Raw genomic sequence first — 22,935 nt, 5'->3', positions numbered from 1 at the left:
CACCCTCTAACACACACACACACACACAAACACACACACACACTCCCCCCTGTCAGTCCCACCCTCTAACACACACACACACACCTCCCACCTCAGACTCACTCTCTACCAAACACACACACTCGAGTCCCTAACACCTCAACAGGTGTGAAGTGAAGGGGAGGAGAAGAGAGAGAAGGGATAAGGGGAATGGAAAGATAACAAGGAGGGGAAGAATAGTCAAGAGACAGAAATGAAGCACCTGTCTGAGTCACTTCCAGGACCCTTCATGAATAAAGTGACACACGACTGGATACACTGCCTGATAAACTGATTTCTATGGGAGAGCATGATGCCAACTTAGCTATGCAAACAACACAACACAACACAACACACACATGTTGTTTTGCAACTTTCTGTCAAAAAACATTCTTTCTTTCTAATCTCTTGTGTATGTGTGTGTGTGTTTGTGTGTGTGCATTTGTGTGTGTTCAAAGCAGAAAGAGAGAGAAAAACTGTTTTGTGTGTCGTGATATTTTTTTGTCCATTCAGCAGAGTTGTTTACTGGTCTGTCTGTGATTATGCTCATTGCTTCCACTTGGGATGGCCCTTTCCATCCTCTCAGGGGATGGTTGCTAGCCATGAGCAAAACTAACTGCAGCCCCACACAGCCAGAACACTCACAAGGTCTTTTACATGTTCAGTTATTCATCTAGTAGACAGCTCATTTTAAAGTGAGTATGGTAAGTAAGTATATACTGTTCAGGAAGCTTCTTACCAGGGTCTCCAACCCATGATCTTGGTGTTTGGTGGGATATTGCTGTACATGTTAGTGACACACTCTTAAACATCAAGTTTAAACAGCAAGTTTTGGTACGACTATGAACAACCAAGAATATGATTAAGCTTTGGTTACAGTGCTTCACACAGAAAGGTGGAGGTGGTGGCGGCGGTGGGTGGGGGGGGGGTTCGACATTCTTTTTGTCTTGGGCTCATAGATTTGATGTAGTGCCCCTGATGACAACCAGCATAGGAATGAGGGAGAGAGAGCGAGAGGAAGCTGAAGAGGGGACAGGATGTCTCCTGCGTTAGGCCCGTTGCTATTTCCAGGCTTAACCTGCATTATTCCTCTCGCACGGCAGGGCAGGGCAGGGCAGGCAGAGGCTATGCGAGCTATACCCACCCATCACATCCCCTCCACAGCACAGGCTCTTTCCATCACCACACCTCTCAACACCACCACCCATTCTACAGTGCAACCTGTGTGCGTGTGTGTGCGTGTGTGTGTGTGTGTGTGTGTGTGTGTGTGATCCTGTGCATATGAAGTATATGATATGTGAGCATGTATAATAAGTGTGTGTGGGATTCTGTGCCTGTTTGGAATTTGCATGAATCAGTGATTCAGTGTGTGTGTGTGTGTGTTCTTTCGTAGATCACCACCAACAGCACCATCACCCTCCCCAATTCCAACAGATCACACACTGGCTCTCATTAACCCCCTGCAGGTGGAGTTCTGTGGGGGTGGGGTGGGGAGGGGGGCATCAAAGTGGCAGGATCACCACAGACTCACCACTCAATCCTACCATGGGGGTCTGGAGCCAAGGAGACTCACCCCCTAATGAGAGGCCGTCAGTCTCACACACACACACACACTCACACACACACAGATGGCATTGCACAGAGTGACAAAGCCCACAGAGCAGTAAAAACATATGTGCACCACACACTCACACACACACATGGTGCCCCACCAGCACAGCACAAATAGACAGGCTTGTAATACCACATAAATCACTGTATTTTGCCATTCAGGGATTAGCATACTCAGATTCCACAGGCCTATTAGACATGCTGTGTGAGTGTTTGTGTGTGTGTGTAAGCATGTGTGTGCGTAGGCACGCAGTGTGTGCATGTGTATGTGTGTGTAGGCAGGCAGTGTGTGCATGTGTGTGTGTGCATGTGCATGTGTATGTGTGTGTGTGTGTGTTTGTGTGTGTAGGCATGCAGTGTGTGTGTGTGTGTGTGTGTTTAAAAGGAAGGTTAGTCATACTGTATTTTACCCCATTTACCCCACCACAACCACACACATACCCACACCACGCCACAAACCTACCCACGTAAACACACAGAAACACATAGCACACATAACCCACCAGCCCTTCTTTCCCAAAATTCTCCATCCTTCTTTCCTCTTCTCTCCTCTCCTCTCCACTCATTCCCTCGTTCTTTCTCTCCGTCTCATTCCTCTGGAGGCATTCCTTCCTAAGTGTCACCACGGGCCCAGTTGTGTCGGGGCTTGAAGAGCACCGCACTGAAGGTCCATCACCTTCTCTCCCCATGGCAGAGGGAGCGAGGGAGGGGTGGAGAGAGGGCGCAGGGCGAGAAAGGTTCAAATAGAGCGGGAGAGAGAGAGTGAGATATAAAAAAAGAAAAAGGGAAAGAAATTGAGAGACAGAGAAAGAGGGACAGAGAGAGAGAGAGCGCAAGCCTATGCTTACAAAGGAGAGGAGACACATTTTCCAACTGCCGGGAAGATGAATGGAATTGTGGGTCAATCGACAGGGGCTTTTCAAGCCTCACATGACGAGCGCGATGTCTCCAGCCAAACTTCTCCGTTGAAAAGAAAAACCTTAAATGTCCGTAACGGGGAACATTTTCTTTAAAAACAAAACACGAAAAAGACATTAAAACACCGACGCCACGAAGGCTGAACAGTCCCCCCCCCCCCACCTCCTCTTCTTCTCCCTCTCACTGCCGCAAATCAATCAAGGACACATACCAAACATTCACCAAATCCCGAGACGTTCGGAGCTTAGCGGCCCATCAGTCAATCAGGCCAACTGATGGAGATTGACAAGCACAGAACTGGTGAGGGGGGTGGGGGGTCAAGAAGGAGGGGTGCGCCTGCCACAAAGTGAGCAAACTGCCAAAAAGGCAAGTGCAGCGAAGAGAGAGGCGCTGGGTGAGTGTGTGTGTGTGTGTGTGTGTGTGTGTGTGAGAGACTGTGTGTGTGTGTGTGTGGGGAAGAGGGGGGGGAGGCACCTTGCAACAGCTGGTCTCAATTATCCACCCAGGGGCCAGGGGGTGCAAGGGCCGTCAGGGCACAGAAGAGTCTTTCTGCCGGGGGGGTGCAGGAGAGGGAGTGGGGAGGTGGGGGGGGGCGAGACCACTGGCGCCAGGAGGGGAGCAACAGGTCAGGGAGGATGAAGATTATAAAAATACTAGCAGGCAGTTGGCCCTGTGGTCAGTGCACAGTGTGTGTCAGTGTGTCTGTGCGCGTGTGTGTGTGTGTGTGTGTGTGTGTGTGTGTGTTGAACACCCTGAGTCAGTGCCACAGGATGTGTGTGAATGCGTGTGTATGTGTGTGTGGAAACGGGACAAGGGGAGGGCGGCAGGGGTGGCGTTTTTACCTCCACTTCCTGCACTGTGGAGCTTCCTGTGAGAGAGGAAAAAAAGTAACAAAAAAAAAAAAAAAAAAAAAACAAAAGCACAGAAAATATCCATATGAGAAACAGACAAGAGATCCATACAGTACAAGAACCTCTCACTGCACGCACACACACACACACCACACAGTATGTGTTCATGCAGACAGGTCAGCAGGTGGAGAGCTAGCGGAGGACAGCACTGCCCCCACCCTTCTTTCATACCCCCACCATTCTCATTATCTCTCCCCGAACTAAACCAACAAACAGTCCCTCAACACCGAACACCCCCGCAGCCGACTCTTAAGCACCGGCCTCTGATGATTTGGACAAAAACAAAAGCACACACAGAACACACACACGCACGCACACACACACACACACACACACGCTCACACACAGAGGGGGTTTGTCGGTGATGAGATAAGTGTCTATAATGAGTTAATAGAAGCCAATAAGCATTTCACTGTGAAACAAACCCATCAGGACGGCTTTGAAAAAACAAATTGGTTTTGTCCTCCAAATGGAGAATAACACAGGGGCGTACGCAAGGGGGATCTACCATTTTGCCAACATAACCATGTTCTCCTGGTTTGTGAGGGGATTTCAGCATTACAGTAGATCAGTTAACAGTAGAGCAAATGGACAAAACTATATTGCACTTTGAGAAATGTTAAAATAAACACGTTTAACAATAGGAAACCCAACAATGAATATTATTTCTAGCACATATTTGGCCACTTTTTTGTGGCAGTCCATCTATTGTTTTACCTGAGGTGTGACTATTCACTGCTTTGGTCACTGGCGAGCTCTTAGCTGGTACAGTGCTCTTAATGTCAGTAGAGCTCCCTCTAGTGGCAGAGGTCAGGCATGGAACAGGATATTTCAGCCATAAAGACCACAGCAGGGGAACTGAGGTGGAAAAGGGTGAGGATATTTTGCTAACTATGCCGGAAACTCTCTCTCTCTGTGTTCACATGTCCAACTGGGCGTTGACCCGACAGATTGGTCCAAAACACAAATTCAAGGTTAGATAGAGGAAGGTGTTTTTTTATTCTGTCACTGAGGTCAGACATGCATGGATACATCACATGGATACAAACATCTTTCAAAAATATCTTAACATATCCTGATTATTTATTTTTCTTTTCTGCTGTTTTTTTTGTATCTATTTTTTTTTTTTAAGTGCATTATCACTGGCAACTAAAACATGATGGTCAGCAGCTTTGATGTCAACTCACTTCCTGACTAGAAAGTGGAGTACTGCTAGCAACGCAGGTCAAAGTTCAGAGTACAAAAGCCCACACTAGAATTGAGGGGCAGGCAGTGGTCATAAACAAAGACAAATGAGAACTATGAAGACCAGGACAGGAAAGTTTCACACGTAAAACAGAAGAAAGAAAAAAAAAAAACTCAAAAAAATAAATCCTCAGAGAACACCCACAAAAACACACACTCTACATGTCCACACCACCCAAAATAATGGCACACTAAATGCCTTTCCTGTTATTTAATCTGCAAAGCTAATCTGCACTGTCTATGACGAAAGGGATCGGTTTATGTCTCCTACCTCATGCTGCCATAATGCTGAAGACCAGAAGGCAGCATGCAATACATCAACTCCTAAATAAAACAAAAGCTTAAAAATAAAGAGTAAAAACACACACACACACACACACACATCTGACACCAGGCTATAAACTGATATGGATGACTAGGAAAATATGTGGTATTAAACTAAACTGAGCTAAATTAACCAGACATGTAAACACCCCTATTCCAATATGCTAAGTATAACAACTTTAAAGCACAGATATAGAGGTAAAATAAATATACATTCGATGTACAGAAACTTATGCTTATGATAGTCCAAAACAAAGCACTGATTGCAAGAGTAACTTTTGGTCTTAGGAATATATGCACCAAGATAATGTAACATTTTTTTGTTATTTCTGATAACTGATACTGGCATAACTGGGGGAAATTAAAAATGACACTTCAGAGGTAGACTTCCAGTCAACGTTATAGGAGTAAAATGTACTTTGCGAGTTTGTATTCAACAAGTTCTTCCTCCAACTATGACACATCCCCTCAGAAGTTTCTAGAACACACTAAAGAGTGCTAAATCTACCATATAAAACACAAATAAAAAAAAGATTTAGAAAAATAAAGGGCTCCACACTCTTAACTCTTTATAAATACTAGATGCCAAGAGCAGTTTTGGGGGTAAGCGGAGAGGTCTGTCGAAGGGCCGGAGCCTCTCTCTCCTCGTGTAGAGGCTTTCCCATCTCTGCCCTGGTAAATGCACTTTGCTGCCCCCTTGTGGTGAGACTGAGTAGCATTCCAACTGAACACCACTGCAATGATGATGCTTGACCTCTTCCTCTACAAGACAACCTTCCTCTATAATGCAAGCCGGGTTTTCACTTTCATGCCTCCATTTTGGGGTGTGCTGTGTTTGCTTGCTGGATGACTTCTGCCCTCATCTATTTCTTCGACATCATCATCATCATCGTCGTCGTCATCATCATCATCGTTATCGGTGCTGGCCCAGCTTGCTTTCAAAGGGGTCAGTTCTGGCGCAGTCACGTCTCCATCCTGAAGACAACAGCAGCCAAAGATGCGTCAGACACCACATCATGTAAACGTGCGCAACAGAGCAAACTAGGGTTTTAGGGCACAGGCGGGTAGCATTATGTTCCCGTTACAACCTTTTTCCCCCCTGAGAGCTATTTTGTCAAGATCTAGCAGCAGCATGTATTCACATAGCTCATCTCCACCCAAAACAGTTGCTTTGTATGCATTTTAAGGCTCCTTTCAACTCTCTTGCCTTCACCAGTAGGTCTCTTCCCGACCAAGTAGTTACAGGAACTTAGTTATAGGAACAGTCCACTTCTAAATCAGTTCTACTAACTACTCTCCCCCAAAACCGGTTTTGTATTTGCATCTGTACTGGCCAAGTGGCCATAGGAACTGGTAGGAGGGCGTAAGGAGTGATGTGTCGTCACTCGCTACAGGGTTTAAAATAGGCAGCCATTCGCCTCGCCAAATGCGAGTAAATTAACTAACTAGCCTACATTTCAAAATTATTTGAATGACCTTCACTATCTACTGTCTCTTCAAGCAAATCCTGATGCTGCACACATTTCGCTTTTTTTTGCTGTGGAAAACAGCTGTGATAGAGCAAGCAAGCATGCTGGTTAACAATAGCCTAACGTTAGTCAACAGATCCGTTTTGAAAATTGATTTATTCCAGAGAGCTCACTGTTTGATTTTATTGTCACCGAAGTAATAAATAACATTTGGTATTTTACTGGAATTGTTGCCGTGTTATAGACTAGTACGCTAAGTTACAGGTTATGATGAGTGTCTATCATCATAGACACGGTGTCATGTACAGTGCCTATAAAAAGTCTTCAGCCCCATGCTAAAGTTGACTAAAAAGAGGAATAATAATTTAAAAAAAAATCATCTTTTGGAAATGGATCTTAATGCCTTAATTAAAAAAAAAAAAAGAGGAAAAATCCAACCTTTAAGGACACCAATTTTCTTTGTGAATGAATAATGTATTGTAAATAAATAATAAATAAATGTTCATTACAGGGTGCATAAATATTCATACCCCTATGTTAAATTCAACATACCTAGAAATTGGGATGGTTTTATTTCAGTTACCCTAATAGCTGGTTCAGTGTGTCCCATACATTGGCTTATTTCTGGCGGCCCACCACAATATCAACATTGATCACCACACAATGATTTTCCAGGTTGTACTAAATTGTGCTTAAATCTGGTTAGCATCATAACCACGCTGAGCTAATTGTTAAAAACTGTTGTATTCAAGTTAATTCTGCAAACCAACCACCACAAATGGAATTAAATTCTGTGGGAAACACTGTGGTTTGATTTGAATTGAGAGATGATCTTATGGAAAGTAACCCATGCCAATCGTAAGATATGGTAAAGGGTATGTGATGATGTGGGGTTATTTTAATTCCAAAGGCCAAGGGAACTTTATCAGGATGTATAGTACCCTGGATCCATGAAATAACTGGCCTTTAAAAATAAAAATCTGCCTGCCTCTATAGGAATTCAACATAGGGGTACGCGCCTAAAAAAACGTATGATCTTGCTTAGAGCACCTTTAAGAGAATTGAGTGGGTAATATGTCAACTTATCTAATAGAACAACTTGCCATCCAAACTACTGTCAGGTTTATCCCCAGGGAGAAGGAGTCGGTGAACTTAAAGGTTCTCTAAGTCTTGGCGGTTTCTAAGCTAGAACATTTTTTGTCACATACCGCAAACCTCTCCTCACGATCCGCTAGCTGCCTGTCCCCTGAATATACCAAATCACCGATGAGGACAGCTTCAGTTGCAAGGGAGGGAGGGGCGAGCTAGCTCTCTGTATTGTTTAAAACGTCAACAGAAGTGACCTTACCCAACCGTGCTTAGAGAACCTTTAAAGGTTGTATCAGCGATAGCAGGGATACGTCACTTCTGTTGATGTTCAAACAAAACAGAGAGCTATGAACACAAAAATGCAATCCGAGTCAACAACGATGATTACCCTCTGGCCAAACATTATAAAGATATGCACCATTGTGACCAATCATCTTTGAGAATTCAGGGTATTGAAATTATTAAAAAATCAATAGGTGGAGGTAGGGATGTAACGGTTACGGTATAATGGTAAACCGCGATAAAAATGTTGACGATAACAATTACCGTTTTCTTTTCAACTATCATGATTATCACGGTTGATTACCGCGGTGTGGAAACCGTGTGTTTAATCCTTCCCAGCTTCATCCGAGCCTGCTTTTGACATACAGTAGCCCTGGTACAATGAAACAAAATTGGTACACTACTGATTCTGTTTGATTCTAATAAGTCTAATTGATGGTTTTAACTACAATTCGGATTAGGCTACACCTGATTTTAAAAGGCGGAATATTTTCAGCACAAAATGTGCACTGTATCATGTAGCCACACTGTCTTTTTATGTTCGCATTCTCATTAAATCCATTCCACTCATGTTATCAGGAGAATACAGTAGCCTAAAGTTTTATTTTGAAAGCTTACTTTGGTCTCACTCATTGGATCCAAATAACAGAAATAGTAAACTCCAAGTTATGGTAGGGTAAGTTAAGCTAAAAGCACATAGCCAATTAAACATGACCAAGAAAAAAGTGAACTGGACACTTTTTGAAACTATTTCAGCTTGTGTAGGCCTATCAGTGCTTTCTGAACATATTGAACACACTTTTAGAAATACCGTGATAATATCGAAAACCGTGATAATTTTGGTTACATCCCTATGTGGAGGTGACATTTTAAAACAGTTATTGCAACTTGAAACCTTTTGGATATGGAGTTTTAAAGCAATGGACTATCCAGGACTAAATGAGGAGATAGACTATAGACCTTTTCTGTGATTTTGAGCACACCATTCATCTTGAATCAAAACAGAGAGCTAGCTCGCTACTCCCTGCCCCTCCCTCCCGTGTAATTAAAACTCTCCTAAACACGCATCTCATCGGTTATTAGTTGAAACACTTTATTTTGCCCCCCCAAAACATGTCCGTGGTATATAGCAACCGGCCCGCACGGGAGTACGACATCGTCAAACTATAACCTCCGCAATTTCCCCCATTCATTCTCTATGGCGAGTCTTAACAGTACACATGTAATACTCTTTTTGTCCACTGGTGGTTGTTTTGGCGCTGTTTCACGTTTGCCATCAAAAACGGAATGAAATGTAGGCCTAACTGCAAACAATGTAAGAGGCCTATGCTGACTGCATCAGTGCTCAAAGTATTCTAAAAGTTTATCAATGAATTGTTAATAACTAAATAACTTATATTCAAGTCATATTTCTGGGACTTTCTGGGATAATTATTTTTATTTGTTCAAATGTTCATACAATGTTCACAAGTTCAGGTGAGTGAAAGTTAGAATGGTGAGACCACTCAGACCACTTTAGCACTTCATAAAATTCTCATAGTTTGAGAACTTTAAAATTTCAGAGTTAATGAAATATACTTTTGGGACTACCTGCTAATACTTTTGGGAATGCAAAAGTCTTTTTATTAGTATTATTTAATTTGAGTTACATTTTACACTGATATGGCATGATGGCAATATAAAACACAGCTAACAATGGTATTAAATTGCAATAGCCTATAGATTAAATGTAATGGAATATTCAACTAAGGTAGACTGCTGTTGTTCACAGCACTAAGCTATTTATGGTTACTGATATACTCCGAGTCTCTGGCCCTCTCTTACAGCCAGACATAGTAAGCTGGCCCTCGGAAGAAAAAGTTTGGGGACCACTGGGTTAGACTGTTCAGTTTCCCCACGTGTGTTTAAGTTTCAAATGAATACTTTTTCTCCCTGGGACAGGCCCGTTTGAGTCTTGGAAAATACTTTTTAAATACTCGGGATTGAGTTGATTAGAATTTAGCAGTCAATTTGAATGCAACAGTTTTGAACAAATTCGTGCAGCGTGCTAATGATGCTAATCGGATTTAATAGCAATTCAGTCGTCTTCCACGATTGTGAATGTTTGGATTAGAGCGAGCGAGCGAGCGAGCGAGAGAGAGCGCACGGGGCAAGGACTCATTGAGAGTCTGTGTTGAGGTAGGCCTACTTCTATCGTCTACTCTGGTAGAGTTGCACATACTAGCTACAATCCAAGATATATTAAGCCTATTTATTTATGGACAACGTAAAGGCGGGAGGTGTGTGTTGCTTTTAATTATCGAATGTTCTATCGAACGCATTTTTAATTGATATCAATTACATGTCTATTGCGATACATATCGCTATCGTTTTATCGCCCAGCCCTAGCAGGCAGCTAGTGGATCGTTAGGAAAGATTAGATGAATGTGGGGGGGGGGGGGGGCGGGGGTATGAGGAGCAGGTGGACATGTGGTGATGTTTTGAGGCCTCAGTACTTTGGTGTGTGTTGCTGGTGTGTGTGAGGGGGGGGGGGGTGCTGTTTAGGTAGGCAACTGAGGCTTAGGGAAGAAAAGCACAATAGAAAAAAACTGAGAAGTGCTTAAAGGAGAATTCCGGTGTGATATTGACATTGGTTATATTGGCATTGATATTGGTAGTTTACTTACAAGACGATTTATACAGACAGTATCTTCACGAAGTTTAGCGTTTGCAGCCATCTTGAATTTAGTCACGATAAGTCGAGCGACGAGTAAGAATGAACAGGTATGATAAGGGATCAGATTCCAAAAATAATTCAGTGGAAATGCATGCAACTGGTATCCATGCACTGGAATCCATGCATTTCCACTGAATTATTTTTGGAATCTGATCCCTTATCATACCTGTTCATTCTTACTCGTCGCTCGACTTATCGTGACTAAATTCAAGATGGCTGCAAACACTAAACTTTGTGAAGATACTGTCTGTATAAATCGTCTTGTAAGTAAACTACCAGTGCTTTTTCAAAGTTCTCAATGTCTCGTTTTAAATGTCAGGGCCCTCAGAAGTCTACCAATGAAGTGTGGAGATGCATTGAGCCTCGTAAATGGGTGTAAAACAGTGATTTATTTGCATGGCTAGCCCGATGCCGAAGCACCACTATTGAAAAAGCTGTTGGTAGCATCGGCTAACTAGCGTCAGATTTTGGAGTGCAGGGGACAAGCCGAGATGGGCTATGAGACATACGTTCACACAGTATCATGTTTCAATACACTTTAGGTCAATATCACACCGGAATTCTCCTTTAAAGGTGTGGGCTTGACGAAAGCACATGCATAGAGATGACTGGCCAAGGGTCAGATCATGTGTACAGGAGTGTGTGTGTGTGTGTGTGTGTGTGTGTGTGTGTGTGTGTGTGTGTGTGTGTGTGTGGATAGGGCTGAGACAGGATTAATGTAATAAACAGAAGTGTGTGCGTGTGTGTTTGCGTGTGTGTGTGTGTGTGTGTAGGGCTGAGACAGGATTAATGTAATAAACAGAAGTGTGTGTGTGTGTGTGTGTATGTGTGTGAGAGATCACGTGTGTGAGTGAGTAGATGGGTGGAGACGTTGCTGCTCCTGTTGTACCTGAGGCTTGGTGAAGTTCATGTCCATGCACCACTGCACAAAGTACTTCTTGGCTGCCTCCAGGCTGCGCTCGTCTGTGCGCTTGCAGTGCACTCGGATCAGCTGCTCCGCAAACTTCTCCGGCAGCAGTTGGGACACCTATCAGGGCCATTGGCACAGCAACACAACAAACAGCTTAACATTCAGAAGAGATGCTTCCTCATCCATTAGGAAGGATACGGTATGGTTGACAGAACACTTTCAAAAAGCTCTCATGGCATATTTGAAGTAGTCATAGTGGTAAATACTAGGCTGCATTAAATGACAGTTTTTGTTGTTTTACCATGCAAACTGAGAAAATGAAATGCTGTGTACCTGATTCTTGCGGATTTTGATGGCCTTGGTGGGGTCGTTCTTGCAGTAGAACCGGACATTGTTGATCGGGTTCTTGCCCTTCATGCCGTAGTCCATGTGGATGACCTGTAGGAACATCACATTAATGTTATCGATACAAAAGCGGCTATGGAAAGCAGTTGAACAGTTATGGAGATGAGAGGTCAGAAAGTTTGAGAGCTGGCTTACGTTGACAACAAAATCCTCTCCTTGGAACTCCACATCTGTGCCACTGGGTTTGGACCTAGCCACATCTTTAGCCCACTCCAGCAGCTTACCCTGAGAGGGACCAGAGGGACCACACACACACACACACAAACAAACAAATACACACTTTTTTCAGTGTGTATGTCCTTTCGGTATTCAGAAAATAATGATAACAAAACAAATGTACTGTAAATAAGAAATAATGTAAATAAAAAATGTCAATGTAAACACACATTTACAAATACAGGAATGGAACATGACCATTTTGAAAAATACAAAATGAAATCTCTGCAGTGGTGAACTGACACCAAGCACACACAGGAAATGGACAGAACTCCCATATTCATATTCATATTCAACTTCTGTATTCTCACACTTTTTTTTTTTAAACTTCTATCCAATTCCTCTTTTTTTGCATCCAGCACCAGATGGTGTGACAGGACAGAAAGTGATGCATGAGACAATCACCACACTGATGATTCATGCAAATAAATAAACCACAATAAATTTGCTGAAATAGAGGGGAACTATAAATTTGCTGAAATAGAGGGGAACTATCATCCAAACAGTAGGGACATGTTTCTGTCTGTCTGTACTTGTCTTTGTAATTCTCTTCACCATTTCAGTCCCACGGACGTGATTTAAATGATGGGTGTAGAATTTTAAGTCCACCTTAAAGTAGATATCCAGCGGTTTTTCACATAGATCGCCGTTTCTCGAGGTCCTTTAAACTAGGCTAAATCAATTTCAGTAGGAACTTTTCCCAATGAACACAACGGAAGTGAGATCAGTGAAAGTAGCTGTTTTCCAGTTGTGAAGGTTTTGGCCCAGAAGTTCGTTCAGCATGTTCAGGGTAAAGGGAGGAGGACGTATTTGTGTGGTGAAAAGGACACGGTGTGCCTTCCACTCTGAGATATTATGTTAATGGTGTTTGGGTTGGCAAGTGTGTAGGACACTCTGCAACCTCTAATATAAACCTCAAAGCCTTTCCTGTCATAAGCAAGCACACGTCCCTGATCATCTCCTACCTAACATTTGGGAGTTAAAGGTCATTCACACCAAGAAAGATAACGATAACCATATAGCCTATACTATAACTATAACTATAGCCATAACGATAAAAGCGTTCACACTGAACAAACGATAAACAAAGTCTCTCCTTGCGTTAATGAATGTGACGGTTAAAATGTAATGGTTCCGATTGGCTATTAGCTTTTTATCGTTCTCAAAATCGCTCTGAAACTGATCCCCAACGATATCGTTCTTCATGTTGTTATTATTATAGTTTATGTGTGAACATCGTCATTCATATTAACGAGAACGATATTTGTTTATAGTTATCGTTATCGTTCTTTGTGTGAATGACTCTTTAGGGGTGTTTGTTTCCCCACACTCACCACAAACATCCGTTCCTCCAATATGCCATCATATGGTCTGCAAGACACGCAGAGGAGGTGACAAGAACTGACACCGCAGAGCTTGACAGGTGACAAACATCCACAGAAGACAAAAGCAGGGCTCGTAGCCATAAACAATATTTCCCATGACTCCATCAAAACGCATCATCCCTCACATAAGGCATGTAAGATAGCCCAAAAAGTATGGACTACCACAGAACATGTGCAACAGTCAACAGAGGACAGTTTAGATTCTGAGACGGTCATCTCTCCCTCTTTCTTAGAAACCCTGTCCTTTAAAAAAAACTCTCTGTTTCTCTATACCAACCACACACTTGGCTCTCTGACCACTAACATGCAAGCCTGATGTGCTGTTCTGGCGTCCGCAAGCTACACAGAGACAGGGCCAGGTGCCCTTTATAGCTTGACTAGTGATCACAGTCCACAACACAAGAATGGGGTTTGTGCCTAGAAAGAAAATAACCCACTAAAAAACAACTCACTCAAAATGTCCCCTCAAAAGAAGCTGTACAAGTCTCACTAAAGTAGCCATCTCAGGGATTCCAATAAAGAAAGCAGGCCAGATTCTACCAAACACATTTCAATGTACCATCTTAAAAACACATCCTAGTAGGCATTTAATATAATTTAGTTAATTATTTAAGTACATTTATTGATATTTAAATCATTGTAAATGTTTACTAACCACTAACTCCAGGGATGAGTGTACATTGTGATCCTTCAATATTAATAATTAACCCTGGCCATGAGCACAGCTCTCTTTCTCTCTCTAGGTGTGCGTTTACCTGGGACACGTCCACGTGTTTGGTGGGGTGGGTCTGACCCACACACTTGTACAGCCGTCGGCAGATGATGTTCTGAAGGATCTCTCGGGCTCCTGCCAACTCCTCAGAGGACGAATAGAGGATCTGCTCAAAGACGTGGTCTAAAAAACACACACACACACACACACACACACACACACACACACACACACACTCTTTAGGACAGTGAAGTAAGGGTAAGCTCTATATATCTGTACACATACAAATTGAGGCAGGAGCAAATGACGAATGATGAAACTAAAAGTGCATTAGGCAAGCATATTCTACCAACTTTTAGGAATGTATGGTTAGTGAAATGGTGGCCTGTAAATAACAATTAAAGATTAGGGTACAAATTGATCTCAAGAAAGACAAACATTTCAAGCAAGCCATTGTCAGGCTTGTTTGGCTGGGGGGTGCCATCTTACCTGTGAGTTTAGTGTAGGCATCCATGTCATCTATGGCTGTGGAGAGAGTGAACATCTTCCCTCCTGAGCCCTGGATCTGAATGTAGGGGTCTGCCTTTACCAGAGCCTCTGTAATCCTGGAAAAATGCATCACAATAATACAAAACTTAGAAGACAAGACACAGTATTTCTTAAAACCGCACAGCAATGGTGTTGCAAAAAAGTATTTGCAAATATATGTATATGTACTGTATGCAACAATTAGGGCTATTAACTCATTGAATGCCAAGCTGTTTTCGGAAGCTTTGTCCTAGAGTGCCAGCAATCTAGACCATTGTTGATGATTTTTGTACAGCCCCAGCATATTCTGTGTTATAGCTATGAACACATACAATGGCTCGTTTGAAAGGTGAGACTTTAAGCTCTCAGTGGGTGCAAACCGTGTATTTCTACACGTCTCTGTTCCTGAGAAATCCCAAGCTAAACATTGGCTAATTTTCATCAAAATCGCTGTTTTTCTAGGAATGGAGATATAACGTCTTTCATGAAATATGAAGTGTTGCCTGTAAAGTTTCCGGGAAGTGACCTGGCGAGACTGCCACCTAATGATAGACCCACGAAAATGGCCTGGTTTTGAGCTGACGTGCATGAGTCACTGATTCGACCCAAAGCGGCAACCGAGTTATGATAAAATGTCCAGATAAAATGTCCAGATTGTGCGCTTTCATGAGTTTTCGATCGTCATACATTTCATTTCCATTCATCACAGAGTTCCCAAAATCACATATAAGGTGTGTTAGACTGTCTAGTTTCGTAATTTAAAAAAAAAAGCTAAAAATATAATTACGTTTTTGGCACTCAATGCATGGGAAGGAAAAACGTAATATTACGTTTTTGGCACTCAATGAGTTAAATGAATCGCCAACTATTTTGGTTATTATTATTTTTTTTTAAGAAACCACCTCAAAATTCTGCTTGTACAACCTTAAACTTAAATATTATGTGGTTTACTTATAGCTCTGTTACAGTTTGAGGACAGATTAATTGAAAATAATTGTTAGTTGCAGTACTATTATTCAAAACTATTTTTAATTTCAAAATGTATATATATACTCTGGCAAAGAAGTACATGCAAAACAAATACAGTTTGTTGAGCAAAACTGTTTGGCATTCTAACCTTTAGATGAACACACTTAGCAAAACGCTTGTTTCAAAGAGACTTTCTTCCTTAACTGTGATAGAACTGCTGTACCCACAGGCAGTGGTACGGTAACATTGTTTACCCTGATGGCTGACCTTGGTACGGTAACATGCCATTGTTTACCCTGATGGCTGCAGGCCCTTTATGCACTCACATGGTCTCAACGATGTTGCCAACCTTGTGCTGGTAGGCTCTGCGATGGAGGCAGTTCCGTGTGTGGAACATGTCATACAGGTTCCCCACTTCCTGTGAAAAAATAGACCATAAGTTGCTGATGCAAATGCATTAAGGCATCCAGCCATGGGAACCCTGTTTGGTTGGCAGGGAATGTGTATGCACCTCTGCTTTGCCAGGAACAGGTTTAAGACCTTCAGAACTACACCACACCAAAGCAAATATGAATAGAGGGTTTTATTGACGAGGTCCTGCTGTTTGGACTGGCCTTTTTTTAAAAAAGATTTATGATAAGGAGGAACTGTTCTTGTTAGAATTATGTGGCCAAATGAAGTTCTATGAACAGTAGACTTAGAAACTGGCGCTAACAGGGGCATTTTGCTTCCATACCAAACGTACATGGTATGTATAACGTATATGGCCCACCAGAGGTCTATAATACAAAGCAAGTTCCATATGCCCAGGTTATGTTTTTGTTAGCTAGCTGGACAAAACGTCACAACTGCAGTCACACAAAGGTTTTGTCACAATGGTGGCCATTAACTTGTTAAGTCAACCAGGCTCTCCCCAGCTGGTTATGAGCGTGTTCACATAAAAGGGGCCGTGCTGGATGGCAGCAGATGACCAATCGCAAATATGGAAAGGTCTAGAGCAGTGTTTCTCAAACTGTGGTCAGGGGACCACTGGTGGTACGCCAGGAGTTTCCAAGATTTTTTTTTCTCATAAAGATGACATAATCACTTCAAATTATATCAAAATATATATCATTCAAAATCCTTAACCACACAATCACTGAAGTTAAATTTAAAACAAATTTTGTCTTTCATGAAAAAAAAGTAGGCCTATATTCGTTTTATATCAGCCAATAGTGTTTTGAATATGTGAATATTGAAACTTGAAGGTATGGCTACTTTATACTTTTTTATCTATCATCTCAAACATTACCTGCTCCGGAACAGGCTAGGAGTTTAGCATAAGATACCACTGTAGTGTTTCTCCGTTAAAAGAGAACCACCCTCGCATCACTGAAAATCCAAGGTGAAACCTAAAGTTACCCTGCTAACCCCCAAATCCTGCTTCATAGTACAGGCAGATTTATGCAGGGCCTTATCTGATCTGACATCTTGTTACATCCGACTGTGAGCTACTCTGAGAATAGGAAGTGACAACAGGAACCTTTTCTCTTGTGCAAATGTGCTTCGTCCCCTTGACCTCGCACACACGGGCAAACTTCAGGAAGCGCCGATAGTCAAAGTTGTTCTGGATACCAAGGTGGTAACAGTCCCTAAACACACACACACACACACGCACAAAGTGTCAATTAATCAGAGCTCCAGAACATCTGATGCATAGAGACATCATCCCCAATGAAGACAGAAAATGATGTATGCCGCAGATAGAGACACTCCATAACAATGTGACTTAGCACAGCTACTGCAAAATGACTTTTCTATCTTCAAAAACACAGATTACTGTAGAAGACAGGGACTGTCTAGTATGCTGACTCACCTCGCAAAGTAGTCCCACTTGTCCACATCGATGCCGTTCCTTTTGTTGGCCACAATCTCATACAGGAAGGACTTCTCCTCAGGCCTGCCTTTGTAGGGCCACTGGGTAAAAACACACGTACCATTTACAAAGCAAACACACACCTTGAGGTTGGGCTTAACTGAACACATGTAGTCTGCATGCAAACAACCACATGTCTACTTAAAGCCCAAATGTTCATACATCAAATAAAGTATGATTTTTTTTTTTTTTTTAAGGTAGACAGTAACTGATCTCTCCATTTCTGGAAGCGCATCCATGGGGTTGCCATGGTGACTTACAGGGGCCTGGCCTTTGCGAGTCAGCACGGGGCTCTCCGGGGGTCCAGCGATCTGCTCCTTAATGAACACCAGGTCATCGGGGAGGGTCAGGCCATGCTCCCGCATCACGGACTCCAGACCATTCTCCTTCACCAAATGGTCAAACATCTTTACAGAGGCCATCTCGTGCTGCAGAGGGGGCACACGCACACACATGTTAACACGTACATACATGCATGCATACACACACACACACATACAGATATGTGTCCATTTCACACACATATAAGTATGTGCATGGGCACACACCAGGATGCCCACTCGTACATGTACACAGATTTTATGGCAGTGTAACATCTCAGCAAATGTGCTTATCTTCCCAGAAGCCATCATAAAACCTCAACTGTTAATCAACTGACCCCCGAGGATTCCTGTGTCAGACGTGCCTGGTACAGGAGGGGTTTCAGTGGGCCTCCTCAGGCTCTCATCCTCCTGAACATTTGTCTCTAAGACTCTGAGATCCAAGCCTCTGGCAGTAATATAGCGCTTACCTTACAATACTCTTTCATTTCAGTCCATTTTGTGAATAATTTACCATCATACCAAATAATTTACCATCATCGAGAAATCAGCTGATTTTAGTAGAATATGGCAGTAGCGCCTTTCATTTCTGAAATCCTGTCATCTGGGTACAATCAATGGCCATCTATGGTCGCCCTGACTTGTGATAATTGTATGACTTACCATAAAAGTAAGTAAATTACATAAACACTGGTGGTGCCTTCTTCAGTTGCAGATATTTTCTTACATTCAAACACAAAAAAGTCCTCAAGCTGCATGTGTTGCAAAAGGCTTCATGTCAGGTGACGACTGCAATAACTTGTTTTTATCTATTCTGAATTAAACCCACTGGCGAGTCACCTCAGATCTGTTTTGCATGTTTGTTTGCATGTTTGTTTTATGACGCACACATTCTCTCTCCCCGTTCTCATACCCTCATAAACACACAGTCTGCCCAAGGCCAGTGGACACCTGTTCCCACCAAGGCCCTTACAGTACTGGGTTATCAGTATGTGTGCGACATACTCAGAGTGAAACCTACAACCTTGGTTAGCTCCATGCCTTCATCTTAAGAGAGACCTTCTTTCATTTACCTTCCACTTGCAATCAGGACGAACTTTGGGGATGAACATTCCATCGTACATGTGTGAGAAAGGCCCATGTCCTGCATACAAAATAAATTAATAAATAATAATAATAATAATAATAATAATAATAACAACAACATGTTATAAAGTATATTTCTAAACTACATTTGATATATTTTCAAAGTAAATAGTGCATGAGTGTCTGCTGCACTGTCTGACTAGCAGTGAAAGAAAGACTGTATCCTAGCTTCAGGATAGACTTTAGCCTGATCCCCACCCAATCCTGCTCCTTTCTCCGAAGTCAACAAACATAGAGGAGCCCTCTTAAAAAAGCCCTCTTATCCAACAAAAGCTGAAGACCTGCAAAGCATCTGTGAGGGAAAGCCTGGTGCTCCGAGTATTTATTGTAGGTGGTCGCCCATGTCAGCCTTTCTCTAGCTTTCTCTAAGCTCGTCATACTAACCCAAGTCATGGCACAGGCCTGCGATTTGCACACACAGGATATCCTGCTTGGTTATGAGCAGCTCCGGTTGTCTTTCGTTCAGGGCTTGGACCAGCCGGCCAGCCAGATAGCCAACCCTGTGAGGCGGATACACAATGCCATGTGAACAGGGGAGGGAAATACAGATTTAGGACACTTTTAGTTTAGTACTGCCTTGCCGTATCACACTTAGCTTCTTTAGTACAAAACATGAGTAAGGCTGTTCTGCTCCCAAGGGGACACAGATATGGTTTTAAAGGGTCATTCACACCAAGAACGATAACCATAACGATAAAAGCGTCCACACTGAACAACGATAAACAAAGTCTCTCCTTGTGTTAATAAATGTGACGGCTAAAATTTGATGGGTTCTGATTGGCTATTAGCTTTTTATCGTTCTCAAAATCACTCTGAAAGTGATCACTAACGATATCGTTCTTCATGTCGTTATCGTTATAGTTTATGTGTGAACGTCATCATTCATATTAATGAGAACGATATTTGTTTATAGTTATTGTGATCATTATCGTATTGCACACCAGAAGCATTTAGTGAAAACACCTGCACACTCTTTGAATGGTCTTTGAGAGGCTCTGAATTTCTCTCTCTCTCTCTCACTCTCTCTCTCTCACACACACACACACACACACACACACACCCGACAGAGTGTTCAAAACGGTTGTGGGACGCCCCAGGGAACACTAGGTAGGTCCCACCCAGCTGTTTGATGTAGCGGAGCCGCTGGAACTGAGGTGTGTCGATAATGCACACCAGGAGCGGGTGCATCTCAATGTGGCCGTGGATGGGGTCGTTGAAGACCTGTAGGGGACAATACACTACTGTGTTATATGCAACAAATCCGCTAGAGAGAGAAAAACTCAAAGGATTCAGAGATTCAGCTAAGAAAATCATCATCATGAGAAACACACTACGCGACAGTCAAAAAGAAATAGAGAGTCATAAAAAGGGAGTATAATATTTTAGTCTCTTTGGACTGAGGATGTAATAGCCTACATTACAGATCTCCCTAACATACCTTCATAGGCACACTTGTGATCTGCCATAGTTTCTGCAGGCTGTGGAGTATCTGTAGGCGTTTTCCCAAGGGTCTAAGAGAGAAATGGACAATTATTCATAACACGGTCACAAACGTATTCATCCATTCTCATTCATCTCAAATCAATCCTGTTGTTCACCTTTGTAAGAAGTAGGAGTGAACTGAACTGGGTGAACCAGTGAGTAATAGAAGAGCAATCTGAAAAGGGCATCTGCATTTCATGCCCCAACAGGAGAACACTCACCCAATGCCAATCTTCTCCAGCTGAGACTCTGTGAGGTAGCGCAGACCCACCCCAGTGATCTGTTGTTCTGCAGAGGAAGAATGTGAGTGCATTATGAGAGGGAAATGAATAATCAACTTAAGAGGTGGAGGAGCAGTTCATCTGGTTTGTCAACACATTATAAGGACAGGAAAAATGGGCTACTGTCTCATGGCAGCCAAATATGTGTGTGGGAAACAAAACATCAGCTGAAGAGACTCAATGAGATGCTCCTTACAGCTCAGAAGTTTCAGGTTGACATGCATGTGCAGTATTACGTAACAGTCCAAGACTCCAAGTAAATGGATCCCATTTGTGCAGGGGGAGCATCACCACAGGCTAGGGTTGCCAACCGTTCCGTAAAATACGGAATCGTCCCGTATTTGCAAGGAAAAAGATGTGTTCCGTATTGAACTGATACGGAACGCATTTTGTTCCGTATTATTGAGAATCAACTCGTGCAAATCCATGACAGATCAGTATTATAAGTTAGACTATGAACGAAAAATTCACGATTTGTATGAAATAACAAACCTCTCAGTCTCAGTCACTATCCCAACAGAGAATGCACTTTTCATTTGAGCCACTGCGAGTCACGTATATTACGCTGATAGCGTAGCGTGAGATGACATGTCTTGTCATGAATTTTACAGTGCATCTGTGCAAGATAAACAAATAGGCTAGCCTACTTGCTGCAGAGACAGAAAAAAGCCAGAAATAAAATAAGGCTTCACCAAATTCAGAGCTTTTGGAGCAGCTTGTTATGTTCAATATATTTTTTTCTATGACAGCATATCCACCAGTTCAGTTTTCAGAGTTATTTGGTTTGAGTATAATAGGCTACAAACATTTATTTCTTTATCAAGTGTTTTTGCATCGAAATGATTCTTGTTTTGCACCAGATAGAAAATGAGTAGGCTAGTGGCTATAGAATGTAGTACATTATGTGCGCATTTTAGTAAATAATAGCTCACAATTTTGTAAAATGATGCACTATTTAGTACAATAATACATACATAATTTCAACCCCCCCCCCCCCCCACTAACTGAAGTGGATGCCGGTGTACTGAAGTGTATTATCGAAACCCCCCCCCCCCCCCACACACACTAACCCCGTTCCTTATTTTCATATCAGAAAGTTGGCAACCCTACCACAGGCAGACACGTCTTTCACCATGTTTAGGTCAGCTAAATCTACTCCGAGTTAACATTATTGAGGTAAGGCCAGAAAGGAAAGTCACTATCTATGCTGCCTGGGTGTTGTGTCTGTATCTTCCAAAACCAGCTGTGTTACTGGCCCGAGGGACGTTGGAAAATGCACTTTAAATGATTAGGGCAATCAACAATTATATAATCATCAAGGTTGAATAAGGGATTTCTAATAACTGCTTAATAAATATGTTTATGCAAAAGTGTAACTTTAACATAATACTTTATAGCTGGAACGAGGCACAACATTTAGCCAAACTTCACGTTTCCTAAGCCAAGGAGTCACAGCTGATGAGCAATCGCAATAATGTTGGCCACACGTGAAACCTTGGTCTCTCCTCTAGAAAAAGGTTTGATAAAAAAAACTGTTCGCTAATGGCTAACGTTAGTTCTTTCATAACGTTACCACAACTAGCCTCGCTCAACACTAACTTACAGAGTAGCCTAATCACGTATATCTGGTAGCTTAAACATTTTTGTAAGGTCTCTCACCTTTAAATTTGCTCTCCCATTCTTCAAGTCCTTCACGACGAAGATAACGACAAGTTGTTTCAATATCCCAGTTTCTGAAATCTACATCCCACTGCGTGAAGCTCCTATCCGGGCGTGGAACCACTGACACCCGCTTCTCTGGGGTTTTGAAATGGTCGGTTGAATTGCGTGGTAAATCCTCTCTGGGACGTTTCCGACTATCCATGATTTAATCGGTTACCACACAGTAGCTTCTATACAGATTTCGTGTACGATACACCAATACGTTGTGTCTAAACTGGCAGGCGGTGTTCACTAACACATTCTCTGCTAACACCCTCGTCGGCTGCAGAGCCAGGACTAAAGGCAGAGTTTGGTTTGCATGCTAGTTGAGCCTTTCGCTTTGCCATCTATTTTTGTCTTTGGCGGCATGAAAACCTCAGAA

General features: G+C 42.5%; 1 protein-coding gene across 3 annotated transcripts; it reads right to left on the bottom strand.

Moving 5' to 3' along the window:
• Positions 1–4,426: 4,426 nt before the first annotated feature.
• On the bottom strand, positions 4,427–22,898 carry samhd1 (SAM domain and HD domain 1). Of its 3 annotated transcripts, XM_042097699.1 has the most exons (17): positions 22,512–22,898; positions 20,793–20,859; positions 20,528–20,600; positions 20,150–20,310; positions 19,474–19,589; positions 19,017–19,087; positions 17,833–18,051; positions 17,564–17,664; positions 17,231–17,339; positions 16,035–16,126; positions 14,701–14,816; positions 14,255–14,394; positions 12,034–12,123; positions 11,827–11,931; positions 11,473–11,610; positions 5,760–6,002; positions 4,427–5,722 (listed from the first exon to the last, which is right to left on the bottom strand). In XM_042097699.1, the coding sequence occupies exons 1-16, from the start codon at positions 22,714–22,716 to the stop codon at positions 5,808–5,810; spliced, it is 1,998 nt and encodes a 665-aa protein (XP_041953633.1). In that variant the 5' UTR covers positions 22,717–22,898; the 3' UTR covers positions 4,427–5,722; positions 5,760–5,807. The 3 variants fall into 3 exon arrangements, with proteins under 3 accessions (XP_041953633.1, XP_041953632.1, XP_041953634.1); XM_042097698.1 differs by having other exon boundaries at positions 4,427–6,002; XM_042097700.1 differs by having other exon boundaries at positions 4,427–6,002; positions 17,884–18,051; positions 22,512–22,897.
• Positions 22,899–22,935: the final 37 nt, after the last annotated feature.

The sequence above is a fragment of the Alosa sapidissima genome, chromosome 7 (genome assembly GCF_018492685.1).
Source record: "Alosa sapidissima isolate fAloSap1 chromosome 7, fAloSap1.pri, whole genome shotgun sequence".
Lineage (NCBI taxonomy): Eukaryota > Metazoa > Chordata > Actinopteri > Clupeiformes > Clupeidae > Alosa > Alosa sapidissima.
The sequence above is the reverse complement of the archived record's forward strand: the minus strand, read 5'-3'. Positions and strand labels throughout refer to the sequence as shown.